General features: G+C 39.8%; 1 protein-coding gene across 2 annotated transcripts in view; it reads left to right on the forward strand.

The window, feature by feature from the left end:
• Window positions 1–14,125, forward strand: part of igsf9a (immunoglobulin superfamily, member 9a) — a 90,188-nt gene that overhangs the window by 73,425 nt on the left and 2,638 nt on the right. Inside the window, exons 15-20 of one of the 2 annotated variants that reach the window (XM_036140073.1) lie at window positions 5,478–5,695; window positions 6,025–6,109; window positions 7,495–7,665; window positions 8,315–8,351; window positions 8,585–10,645; window positions 11,277–11,350. In XM_036140073.1, coding sequence (XP_035995966.1) covers window positions 5,478–5,695; window positions 6,025–6,109; window positions 7,495–7,665; window positions 8,315–8,351; window positions 8,585–10,645; window positions 11,277–11,350 — 2,646 coding nt within the window. Of the gene's footprint in view, window positions 1–5,477; window positions 5,696–6,024; window positions 6,110–7,494; window positions 7,666–8,314; window positions 8,352–8,584; window positions 10,646–11,276; window positions 11,351–14,125 lie in introns of those variants that run through there. The other variant, XM_036140074.1, reaches the window with a different exon arrangement.

The following is a 14,125-nucleotide window of genomic DNA, read 5'->3' on the forward strand; positions in this document are numbered from 1 at the left end:
TTATTTTTTCGTACTTCATCTGAGAACGAGTTGCTTTCAGTTGAAGGCATTGAAAACAAGGATGGGAACAGCTTCTGAACATTGGCAGTCTATATTTTCCTCTACCAAAACTAACTTTTTTTTAATAAAGGAAATATTTTAGCGGGATTCATTTCCTTGTTGTCATCATACATAGCTGACAAGGACATCTGACAGCATGTAGCTATCGTTGGGGGCAGGAGAGTCCTACATTATGTTACCTTTCTAAGGGATATTATATAGTGTTATAGTTAAACCACATGGATTAAATGTTGCAAAATTATCAGTGGATATGTAACTTGTACCCTTTAAAGCTGTGATGTAGAAACAAAGGGCAAATTCACTTAAAGATTTTTGTTGCCACCTGCAAGCTCCTGGCATACTTTCAGCTACATGTTTGATTACTGTTTCTGGCAGAATATAATGTTTATTTAAATTAGATAGTTTCCCAATATGAATTTACCTTTTAATTAATATCTACAAATAGGGTTGAGGTTAGGAGTATTCCAGAAGCTTAATGTAAGCAGGCTCTATCCACTCCAGAACCTGTTCTAATGTGTTTGGGATCAATGTTCTGTTGGAAGACCAAACTGTGTTTAGCATTCAACCATCAAGCTGTTGATTAAATGGGAAGTTGCAGAATTTGGAGCGAGTCCACCTCCTCCAGTGAAGCATGCCCACAGCATTATCCTGCCTTCACCTTGCTTCACAGTTGATATTGTGTTCTTGGGTTTGAAAGGATTTTCTTTACTTCTTTACTGTAAAGTGAAACAGCTTAACCTTTGGCCCCTATGACCATAAAAAGTGTTTTATCTTGTGAAAGGGGACCGCTGCCAATTTCAGTCAAGCATGAAAGTGTTGAATTTGAGGTAAGGGCAACGTTCTAGTTCATCATCCTTCATTTTAATGGAAGATTTGACTCTTGCTGATCTCTCATCTAACATATTAAACAATTTATTTTTATCAGAGTTAGACAATTTGGGTCAAAATGGGAGAGTGGGGCGCTTGCATCCGGGTAAGATGGCAACTTCCCTAATTTGAATCCTACTGAATACCACTCTGGGTCCCTGAGTAAGACCCTGAGTAAGCCACATAGTGGTTGTCCACTCTTCCCTGAAGGATGGATTAAATGGATGCAATGACAAAACAGATGATTATTATTAAATTATTGAGCACCAGACTGTGTGGATGTCATCCAAAACACACATCAAAACTTTCAAATTGGTCTTACCAAAACCCCAACATGAACATTATGGAAAATCTGTTAACTATGCTTGAAAGCCGGGTCTACACTAGGGAACTCACCAGTTTGGGTTAACTCTACTAGTTCTACCAAAATGAATGGTCAAATATCCAGACACAATAATTCAGGAGCACGTTCATGGCTGGTGAACGTCTGCATGTAGTTCAGTGTCAGGCTCAAATGTGCACAGTAGGGTACATGGTAGCCTGGCTAGCCAGACTGACTTACACCGCAAACACGGCATATCAGTTGGGAAAGCTGCCAGTAGAACCTAATTTCAAAGGCAGGACTAACAGGGTCAGCGGTAGCAGGTTAGAACCAAACAGATAACTGGATATGACGCAAAGTTCAAACAATGTCCTCTGTTTGAGCTCTTAGAGCATCCAGTTGTTGAAATTTTAAAGACATATCCAGCTCATTCACGACATGATAAAAGGCATCATTAAAACATCACTCTGTTGCAGCCGCCATCTTGACTGTTATGGTTACAGAAAAGCCCTAATGCATTATGGGTAAGGAGTGATGCAACTTAAACTCCTGCCTTCCGTGCTATGATTGGTCTGGAAAGTTTTAGACAGAGTTTGAGCCTGTCCAGACCGACAAGCTGTGTGTTGAATACACACAGCGTAAGTCAGGCTGGCTGCCAAGCTACGTATATGGGGGCTTTATAAACCCAAAGTTGAGCAAATAAATATGTTCTACAGTTTTTGAGCATTTCACTAAATGCTTTTAGGTATTTAGGTATTGGCATTTTTAGGCCTTCATTATATCATTAAGACATTCAGGCAGAATCTGTGTTCATATTAATTTATTACTTATCTGTGATTTTTCTCCTCCCTTTCAAATTAAAGATGTAATGCATTAATTAATCATGTGTGTGTTTTCATTTTTTTTAAGTGGGCAGTAAACAGCGTCAGCTGTGGGAATATTGGCCATAAATCTAGTCTCGGCTGTCAGATAATAAACATTAGATCACGCATCAAAGTTGATTTATGTGGTTTTCTTCTTGTATTCCAGACAAACTGTCTAGTGCTTCACAATACTACTCAACGTTTTATGCAAACTTTCCATGTACAATCATAGGCAGAAATACTCAACTCATTCACCTGAAAAGACATTGTATCTGTGTGGAGCATTCTTTGTCCTTTCTAAGCTCCAACAAATGTTTTCAGCTAGTGCTGACAAGCTCCTTACACCTTAGTCCCAGTCGTTCCTCATTGTTCATGTTTAAAAGCCTCAAGGCTCATTGATATTTCATGGCCACTGTGCTACTGCTGCCTTCTTTAAATCCAACCAAATATTTTTTTTTTAATCCAGTGGCTGAGAAGACCAACCTTGGACATTTCGGGATATTTTACTCAATCCAGTTTTGCTTGACATGGGGTGTGTAATATTGATCACTGAATTACAGGAAACTCCAAAGATTACCAAGGTGTTAGTTGTCAAAATAATCAATATCCTTTTTTTTTTAGTCTGATGTTCCTAAGAATTCAATCAAGTTTGGCAATTTCTGATGCAGGGAACAAGCCCAAATCACTAGTTACCATTGTTGTGCAGTTTTACACTGTTTAAAGTTATTTAATGTTTCATAAATAACTTTCTGTTGGTTAAGTATTGTCTGGTGATGATCAGCTCTTAAGCTAATATCAGGACAATGGTTAAAAGGGATGAATTCAAGCACTAGCGATATTTTAACAGCAAACTCTGCACATACATAGAATAAAGGAGTAACAACTTCTTCTGGTTCAATTTATTTACAGAAATTAAATGAACATCCAGAGAACATCACTATATAATGCTGTTTATCTGAATTAACACTATATTTCAATTAACAAATCCTCTCTACTAGGTTAGTGAAACTTAACTAAACTACTAAGCAAAATGAAGATAAAAGAAAGGAACTACTTAAATGTAAAGGTACACAAAAGAGATAACGCTTGTTATAAGCATAAAACACATTTGAACTATATCGGCAATGCCATGAAACAGGATGCTAGCATGGGCTAATTCCATTAGCCCCTTTGTTTAAAGACACCATATGAGCGTGACACACATTTTCCAATGACCATGTAACCTTTCCCTTTGAGTTTCTCTGTCCAACCTGTCGGTGCCTCGTGTGAGTTCAGTCCACTTTGGCCATCCAAGGAAGGAGCATGAAAAGCAGGGAAAATCGTTGGTCTGTTCAGCAGCGGACTGCAGCCATGTAGCTATGAGCTAACCGACAGCGTTGTCGGGATCGGAGACCTGGGCTCTGCGGCGTCCTCTTACCCGGTTCCAGTCACGATTTTAGCAGATTTTCCCCTCAGCATGGAAAAGTGGGTCGTTTGTCGGCTTTTCAGCTCCGTCTGGAGTCCGCTTTCCTGTAAAGGCTGAGAAGAAATAAAAAAAAGCTGTTTGGGCATGGATGGATTCTTTTCCTCCGGCGTTTTACGTTGAAGTTAAGACAGCAGACTTAACTTGGATTTGCCCGGTCATGTTCTCCGGGTGAACAAAGATTTATCCCTGGTGCTGGTTTGTGCGTCTTTCAGGCCCTGGGAGGGCCCATCGCGTTTCAGGCCCGTCTCCCTCTTCCTTTGTCTTAGGCAGGAAGAAGGTGAAGGCGCAGTGGAAGTCCTGGAGTGTTCCAGGGAGAAGTGGTCTTAGAGAAGTGAGGGTCTGGTCAGAAGTGCTCTGACCCCCTGTCTGTGGGAGTGGTCTGTAGCATGGACCCTGCTATAAGGAGCGGTCTGGGTTTACAGCAGGCACCCTGCGGAGAGACTGTCTTTGCAGCAGGGTGGTGGAATTAATTCTGGTCCCTCCTCCATGATCGAGTCAAAGACATGAAAATGAAAGCATGAAAACATCCTTACCTTGTATCTAAATATCAGGCTGTTGCTGACAGTACAATGATGTGCCAGATGTTTTCTGGGTACAGTTTAGGACCCTTTGTACTAATGGACCATTGTTTATACACCACGGCCTACTTGAGTATTGTTGCTGACCACGTCGATACCCTTTGGACCACAGTTTACCTGATGTTTATATGGTCACCTCTATCAGGATAATGCTTTGTATAAAAGTCAAAATCCTGGTTTCTTGAACTACACTCTAACCTTTTATACTATAGCCTCCTTAGACACAAGATCTCAATCCAAGGGGCACCTTTGGGATTCATCATCAGGTCAAAAATGGTCCAAACTGTTTGAGGAATGTTTTTAAGACTTTTTGTTAGATTTACACCATAAAAAAATCAAGGCAGTTCTTGATGCAAAAGGCAAAATGAGTCTGACCTGGCACTTGCAAGGTGTACAAAAAATAAATAGAATGGCTGGTGAATGTATGTCCATTACAGCAGAAACAAATAAAGGGTTGTTGTAGAGTTCCTAAAGGATTTATTTTTTAAATGCATTGCAAGCCATAAAAGCTGCCAGATAGATTCATATACAATGCTATCAATGTTAAATAATTTGAAAGATGTATATTAACAAAATATGCACCCTGAATGCTCTGTTGTTATTTTGAGTAAAGCTAAACTCATAAGTAAATCCCCGCAAACAGCATCCTGTACAGAAGGAAGATTCTTGGTCAACCAGGACATTGCAAATCCAAAAGCAAAGGTTTTAAAAAAAAACCATCAACTGGACTTCAGTTCCAGTTTGCTCTTCATCCAAAGGGCTTTAAACTGGGCTTTCAGTTTAAAGGAGAAGTTCCAAGTTTTTAAGTTGTAGGACCGTGTTCTTCATATCTAAATCACATACACCACAAGGCGTTGCTAGTGCCGTTGTTGGCCTAACTCACTGAAATATATTTGCTCACTTACAAGAAAGCATGAATTGTCCTCAAACTGACTTGGCATTTGCTGCACTTTTTATTTTTGAAAGCTGTAAACTGAGGCCTCTTCTTCTGTTTAGAGATGTTTTTATTTTCTCTTTTGACATAAAATGGCTTTCGTCACTCCTCTCTCAAACCATCTATCTACTCTGTCCAAAATATGACCATTTTGGTCCCTATCCTTGAGATGTAGATGCGTAGCTGAGTCCGTGAAAAACAAACAAATCCAACTCTAAACAGAGGAGGCGAGTTCAGCTTTTAGAAACATACAGGTGGAAAATTTCTGACTGCTGAACTCACACTCTTGAGTTCAGCAGCAGTTTCATTGTCGTTAATTTAATTTTTTTTTCCAGCGAAATTTGTTCCACGGATTGACTGAAAGTCTTTCTAATCCTCCTTGCATTAGATCCTCCTGTGACGAGTACTAAACCAAAGCCCCCCGCGTCGCTGTCAGCTAATCAGAGCTCAGCAGGTGTTATTCTGCAGTGGTCCCTTCCTGAAGCTCAGCAGCCTCCCATCACAGGCTTTGTCCTCCAATCCCGCTCCGCAGAAGAGGAGTGGTTCAATCTGAAGGAAAACATCAATGCCAGCAGCAGCCAAATACTGGTTGTGGGACTACAGAAGGTAAAGAGCCAGACTCACTCCTCCCTGTGCACCTAATCAGCCCCTTTTGAAGAGCTGTGTGCCCTCTGTAATGCAGTGGTTTTATTTTGTAAACTCTGTTAGGAACACTACATGACAGTCATAACTTCCCTTGTCGTCTACCCGTTTTTTTTTTTTTTTTCCTTTGCCTGTTTCATCTCCCCCTTCCCTCTCCTCTGTGGGTCCACGTGAATTCAAATGAACTTCATTAGCATTGCAGACAGCGCTATGTGTTGACAAAGTGTGGTTTCATCCTCTGTCCTCCCCACTGTGTGTGTGTTTGGTTCTGTGCGCACGGCTGCCGGGTTCAGGATCATGTGTATGAGCTGCGGATGCTTTCCCGTCGGGGGGAGCTGCTGAGCGAGCCCAGTCCGTCAGTCAACGTCTCCATCACAGGTAGGTGTTTGAGAGCAGCCTTTTCTTCAAAGTGACGCCTCACACTCTGCAAGCCTTTCTCTACACCCCATGTTTCCTCTGTCGTCCCTCCTGCACTAGAGGAATCAGTGCGGGACCCCTGGGAACGCTGCCCATTTGAAGCCTGGGTGATAGAAATAGCTCCACTAATAACTTCTGAATTTTTTTTTACTTTTATCTACATGTGACAGGAATGTTAAATTAGATGTAGGACTCTGACTTCTTATGTGGCATGTCATTGCAGCCACAACTCAAATTTCTGTTTAAACACCTGTGTCGAGTATCAGTCATCTGACGAAAAAAAAAAAATAAATAAACATATTTATGGTTCAATTATGATAATCTCAGGGAAGCAGATTATCAATTTAGTTTTAAAAACTATGTTTTAATATTTTTTTGTATGTTTTAATATGTATATGCATCAGGTAAAACATTATGACTTAACCGTGTGTGAATGATCTTTTAAGTCGTTTAAATTGTGAGGTTGGGCCTTGTTGGATTGGATTTCCTTGTCCAGAAATCAATCCTTGGAATCAATCAATCAACCTTTAAATCTTTTCATATACAGGGAAGGGAATACAAATACTTTATAGAGGATAAGATTTAGAGGCTTTAAAAAAAATCTATCATAAACCAAAAACAAACAAATGTAATAATGAGCTAAAAAAAAGCTAATAATAATATGTAATAATAATATATGATAAGCATTAAATACAATTATAGAAATGTGTAGTTAGCTGAGAGGATGTTGGTTTGAAGGACAAAGGAGTTAATTATTGCTGATTATCAAGAGGGACAAGAGAGGTAGATGTAAAATTGAAAGAAACATGGATTCTAGACAAAAAAGTGAAGACTGGGACCATATTATAATAATAATGTTAACAATATAAGATTAAAATACATACAAATTTAAACAAGAAGTTGTCTAAAATCAACTTTTTTATTAGAAAAAAATTGTATAAAAATATCTTAATCGCAACAACAATTAAAGCAAAAATAATTACAGTGAATACAATCAGTTAAAATCAATTCATGTTTTATTCAGGTCAAACCTGTGGTTATGTATCCATTCAAGACTTGACCCAGTCTCGAGGTTTGAAACTTGAATCAAAGACTTTCAACCAAATTTCACTTAGGATGAACAAACACTCCAGATGTGACTCACAGTTAAGATTTGGGACTTAAATCTGACACTTGGACCTAAGTTGCACTTCAGTCACACAATCAAAGACTTGATTCAGGCTTGAGGTTTTGAACTCGACTGTGAGACTTGGACTTGAGTTACAGTTTTATTTTTCTACTTATAGCTAAATTATACAGTTATTCTGTTTTTGCTTTTCAAAATGTACTTCTGTTTATTCTCATAGGTACTGAGAGCTACCCAGCTACGTCACGACTCCTGGAGTTTGTTCCGGAGCCGTTGCTGGCCGGTGTGTTGGGTGGGATAGGCTTCATGTTACTGGCATTGATTTTGTTGCTCGGTGCTGCTTGTGTCGTCAGCCGCAGGAGGGACCGGCGACGCAAAAAGAAAGATAATGGTAAGTATCCCACTACTTGTTTAGATGAACTCCATCTTGAATATGATCATTTATTTAAAGGTGCATAGTGCAAATTTAAGGCAGTTGCCTCAATAGGTTGGATTATTCAGTTCATGAGGGATTGATTCGGGCTAAATCCTCTTGGCGTGCACGTGGGGGTGACATGCTGCTTGGTCTCGTTTACCTGGCTACTTTGAGTCTCCGATCAATGCATTAGTGAGAGAACACAGACTAACTTCAGTATTTATAGCTTTCTTAGTCTAGAAGACACTACGCCTCTAAACAAAAGACCTGTGAAGTCGCAGCGACAGTTGTTTTTCCTCTTTCCCCTTCTCCCATGCATGTGCACAACACTCGTGTCATTACAAGTTGTCGCCAGAGGTGGCAGACGTCTGAAAATCCTGGAACATTTGCTATGGTCCTTTTAAGACAATATTGAGACATTCTAATTCTAATTTATGACAACCAGCGTCATATATTAGACATTTTTTTGGTGTGGATTTAGCAAAGTTATGGATGTCATTCATTGCTTGCTGGTTTGAATAATCTGTGTTGAGTCCTTTAATGGGCTCTTGTTAGAATCAATTATGTTTAATACTTCTTGGCTAGTAAGTCAGACACCATCTTACACATCCTCCCTCCCTTTCAGAGGCCCTTCCTGCCATCTATAAGTGTTCCCCATCAATGTGAGTACCCCTTTATCATTCCATAGTAATACAAGCCAGTGACCTTTCCCTATTTCCTTCCTTTAAATGTGTTGAAAATGCTAACAAGTTCCAGTTTTGTGTTGTCATCTTCCTCAGGGTAATCTCTGTTCCTCTGGCTATATTTCATGCAGTCTTACTTTAGCAGTCAATTTCTCTTCCACTTAAAGCTGTGTTTCTTCTGTCCTTCCCTATCTCCCCCCTCACTCTCACAGTAAGACTTCAGGCTCCAGTAGTCCAGACAGTCTGCTGAAGAAAAGCCTCCTCCCAGCCAGCTCCCTGTACCCCACAATGTCCTCCACCACATCCTCACAGACGGACTGCTCCTCCTTGATCACGGAGAATAATAACAGACGCAGGAATCTAGAGTCAATCTACAGCAGAAGCCGGCTTTCTAAGACAACTTCTTTAATGTCCCCCTCCATTGAGTTGATCTCTAGAGGTCCAGATGGCCGGTTCACACTTAGTGACTTTGACACAATGAGCGTTGATAGCAAAAAGATTCCCAGAGTCAGAAGATCTGTGTCACTTCACTTGGAAAAAGAGGACAAGAAGGATCTGCCATATGTGCTCTCTGTTGATGTCCCTCCTTTTAAACCTGAGGAGGATTCAAGTCAAATGTGCAGTATGGTCCAACTCCGGCCACACCAGGAAAGCATTGGTTCTCCTGATCAGAGCAGCCTGTTCTCCGATTGCAGTCTTGGCACCATGCCTCGTCTTAATAGAGGATTACCTTCAGTATTTCCTGTGCTCCCACATCTCCGAGCCAGCCTCGGGCAGCCATCAACAACGGCAAGCACTCTGGTTCTCCAAATGGAGCATGAACGCGAGAAGGGGAACCTTAGTCGGTGTCTGAGGCTGGCTCAGGAGAGAAAGGAACTGGAAAGGGAGCTTCAGTGGTGTACGCTAGAGAGAAACTCCATGAAAATTAAGACAGGGCAAACGGAAACAAGCAATGTGGAAGAAACTGATGGGAAGTTTATGTTTAGGGAATACACAAGCAAGACCCTCCCAAACAATTATCGTCAGGGTGGTAAGGAGAAAACGAGTAACCTTACATCTTCCTTAGCCAACTGGGAAACCCATTCTTTCAATTCCAGGTCAAGTTTCAATCCATTCACAGAGCATATGAATACATTGTCACCTTTGAGTCCCTCTTTATCTCCTTATTCTCCTGAATCATTTGCTAAACACACCTTGCTACAACCCAATGGGGCCAGGCATTCTTTAGTTGACAAATCAACTCTCCTTCAACAGAGATGTAAAGGAGTAGAGGCAGCACCAGGCTTCGATAATCTAAGACGCTTCACATATTTTGACCACCAAGCAATGGATTCACTCGGTAAACCACAAAGAGAAAACATTCTTCGTAATGGCCCAGTACCAGATCCTACAAGATTGAAAGAAATGCTTACTGAACCTACTGGTAAAGAGTTGTATGTTGAGATGAGTGTAGATGAGCCTGAGGCTGATGAGTCTGAGGAGCCCACATTGCAACCTACAAAGCCCATGTTACACCATAGGATCGCTTCTCATGTTCAAAACGGTTGCTCGCTGTCTCAAAGAAGTAGGCATGAAGACATGAGGAGGAGCACAAGCTTCAATTGCAGCATGAATGCTTCTGTGGACAACTTTGACAGGGTCCATTATTCTCAGCAGCCTTCAGAACCAGAACTGTGGAAAGGTCGAAGCCGAGGCTTGAAAACATTGGACCGCAAACAGCGAAGCCAGAGTCTAGACTTGAGGAGACAGAAGAAGTGCTCCTTTCTCACACCAAACGCATGGATAGATTCACTTAGCCAAGAGAACTGCTCAGTTGAACTGTCTCATAAAACTACCAAAATGGATCCACATTTGCCCCCTGCTGTGGAGTATTTATCTCCAACTCACAGTCCACAGGTTATGAGTCCAAATCCTGACGTGCCTTACTACTACCAGCCTTCCCCATCAGCCGATGCTGCCAATCACTCAACTTCCTATCAGGACACCAAGAACCAATTAGGTTATGTTGTCAGCTTGAAGGAAGTTCCCACGTACTTACCACCAGTTAACAATGATTTAGAGGCACTGGAAGTGGCGTCAGGAGGCTATGAGGGAGTGCCAGAGTCGGGTGGCAGCTACAGCAGTTATGCCAGCAGCGGCCGTGGCAGTATGGAGACTACTAACGGACGTCTTTCCTTGTGCCACCTGTCCCCAACTCTCACACAATCACTTGAGACTCCAAAGGACACTATGGGGAGGTCAGAGGACACTGGACAAACAGAACTAAGGAAAAGGTAATGGGTCACTGTGACTTTGTGAATTTAGATTCAGGGGAAGACAGTTTGAGTGTTTTTCCTTTATCAGTGCAGGATGATCCTGTGGTTGCTTTTAATGTGAGCCCAGTACTCATCTAATACCAAGTAAAAATATTTAGATAGAAATGAACAGAATAGTGAGTCAACTTTTTTGTAGTGTTGTTTGAAACACCAATTTCTGCTAAAGTTATCTTAAAGCTAACATAGGCTTACGTACTACAGTTGACGTGTCATGCTTACCATGATTTTATTTAGCTAATGTTAAAGTTGGTCGGCTAATCATGGCTATTTTGCTAAAGATGGAAACAATCTGGTTAATGCCAGTTTTACAACAGAAATTCTTTTGGCATGGAGATGCTAGTGTTGTTTTCTAAAGCTACAGGAAACAGCCTAATGCCAGTCTTATCATGGTAAATGATAAGCTAGGCTACTAATGCCAATGTCATTGTGCTAAATTGATTATTAGCAGGCTAAAGATCACCTTGAGCCAGAGTCTGAGGAGCCCACATTACATACTAACAATAGTGTTATCATGCTAAAGTTAAGGTAAAACTAATGTTAGCATACTTCAAATGTCCATAGCTCATGTTTTTTTTCTTTATTTTTTTAGGAGACAGCCATCAGTAGATGAGAATTATGAATGGGATGCTGCTGACATCTGCTCAGAGCCTACAGAAGAGGATGGTGAGATACAACATTTTTATGTGAATGTATGCTTTAAAGGGGCCTAGTCACATACACATATGACCTTAGAAACACAAAAATCCATGTATTTGTCTTCAAATAAAACAATGTATGCCAAGCATCAGTCCGGATAGTCTTTACTTAGTCCTTTTTGAGCCTGAAAAAAATCTTCCAGGCGTGATCAGCAGACACAAACGTTGTGTGCCATCTGCTGGCAGTACCACGGAGCTATCAGAAAGCTAGATGGCAACAAGTGCCAAAGCTGCTATAAGAGCCAGTAGACCATCCTGCAGAGCTCGGCGTGGTCAGAGTCTGACACAACCTACAGGGTTAGGGTTACTGAACTTCTTTCTTTTCACGCATCCGTTGGGCATTGCTGACTCGCTCAGCTCCATTGCCTCTCCTTCTTTACCCATGTGGCATCTCTGGTCACATGGTCTTCTTATGGTGAATATACAAAAAAGCACTTTGTTTACTAACAAATAGAGGAAAAGCAGAGTGTTAAACAGAAAACATAATGAGCCAACAGGTCGTGATCATCTATTCGGAAAACCTTTGTATACAACCAGAGTTTTTTGTAAAGTCATAGTAAGTGACAAGGCCCCTTTAAGAGGAAAAAAAGTTGTTAAAACCACATAAATCTGCTGCTGAAAATTATTTTAAGTATTTTCTTTTAGTAGCTTGTGATGTTCTTCCACATGGTAGCTCTATTATAGTGTTGTCAAATCCTTACCTACACTCAAGGAGACCTTCTATTTTAATTTCTAAAAGCATAGTTTTTTTTCCCTTTTTAAAATAACTTCAAATTATAACTATTCATTTTTATTTCCTAAATATTGTATCAAGGGAGGAGGATCAGGATTTATAAAAAGTTTAAATAAATGTATAATTTTATTGAAAGTATTTCATTTTCATTATTTATTTCTGTGGTTTTGTATTTAAAGCCATACCTCAATAGAAATATCTGCAATAAATTGAGATTGTGCATTTCAAATATAGACTTGTATGGTTCATAATAGACTGATTGGTCTGATAATTTAATTTGGAAAAGTGTAGAATTTGTCCACGTTGACTTTTGTGGACAAGTTTTTTTCTATTGTCTTTAATCAAGACAGTTATACTAGATAACATAAATAAACATCATGTGGACTGGACATATCACTATATTAGAATAATTTTAAATTCTTCTAACAAACAAATAATAAAAATACAACATTGACTTTGCATCTCTAGGACAGTGTCTCAGCTGAACAAAACAAAACAAAACAAGCAAGATGTACTACTGCTGAAAAAGAAAATTAATACAAAACAAACAACCATAGAGAGGTCAACGCTGAAAGAGAGAGCTATGGAGCAGTCGAAGGGGACAGAGTCAAGGAGAATTGTCTGATCGGATTGAATTCTCCCCTGCCAGACAGGGCCATACACACCTCTACTCTCTCAAGGATAACCGTGAGAGAAAAGAGTAAAGGGAACACAGAAGTAGTAGTAATAATAAGGAAAGTTGCACTATTCAGTATTTATGTTACAGCTTAAGGTTTGAAAGTATTAAAAAAAAGCAGAAATCCTAAATGGTGTTAGAAAAATGCTAAAGATCTAAATATCATTGTACAATCTCCTCCACCAACGGGGAAATAGAATTCCTCAATGGAAACATCAGCAGAGATTCACATGCTAGTCATGTGTGGTAGACATATTGAAGCATAACTACAGAGTTAGTTCAGGATTACCTAAACCATTCTAACAATAAGCTTTATCATAAAATAAAGTTTTATGCTTAGTCTTAAAAGTAGACGGGGTGTCTGCCTCACGGACCAAAACTGGGAGTTGGTTCCACAGGAGAGGAGCCTGATAGCTAAAGGATCTGCCTCCCATTCTACTTTTAGAGACTCTAGGAACCACCAGCAGACCTGCAGTCTGAGAGCGAAGTGCTCTGTTAGGAACATACGGGGTAATCAGAGCTCTGATATATGATGGAGCTTGATTATTAAGTGCTTTATACGTTAGAAGGAGAACTTAAATTCTATTCTTGATTTAACATGAAGCCAATGAAGGGAAGCTAAAGTTGGAGAAATGTGATCCCTCTTCTTAATTTTCATTACAACTCTTGCTGCAGTGTTTTCAATCAGCTGAAGGTTTTGACAAATGCGTAGACCAGTTTTTCAGCGTCATTCCAGGACAGGATATTTCTTATTTCAGCAATATTCCTGAGGTGTGAAAGGAGGAAAATAAAATAGCTCTCAGTACATCCCCAGGTACATTTGCACTCGCTGAGAATTTTGCGGCAGACTATATGCAAAAATGTTTTTTTTGTTATAAATTGATATAACTGACAGTGAATTGTATTATCATAAACAAGTTCAAAAACACAAGCAGCTGAGACTTTTGGATGTCCCAAACCAGAAGCAAATCGTATCCGTAATCCTTAAATAAGAAAAAATGGATGTATGTTCTTTAATCTACATTCTTTGCCTTAGTAGTTTAGTGTGTGATGGAAGTCAACTTTTAAAAATCTAAATTCGATAAAACTTTCTGCTTTAACTGTATCAAGGTGACCTTTGTTAAAATATTCTCTAAAACAAATTTAGCAAAAGGTCAAGTCTATTTTTAATAACGAGCTGGTTTTTAATATCTGGCCCATAAACGGTGACTGTTTCCCATACATGGATGTTCATCATGAAAAAAGATCAAGCTTATATACCAAATACTATCTGAGGTAAAATATTAAAAATTCTCAGGTTGTAATATCACAAATATAATTTTTTTTGTACCTTC

The sequence above is a fragment of the Fundulus heteroclitus genome, chromosome 8, assembly GCF_011125445.2.
Source record: "Fundulus heteroclitus isolate FHET01 chromosome 8, MU-UCD_Fhet_4.1, whole genome shotgun sequence".
NCBI lineage: Eukaryota > Metazoa > Chordata > Actinopteri > Cyprinodontiformes > Fundulidae > Fundulus > Fundulus heteroclitus.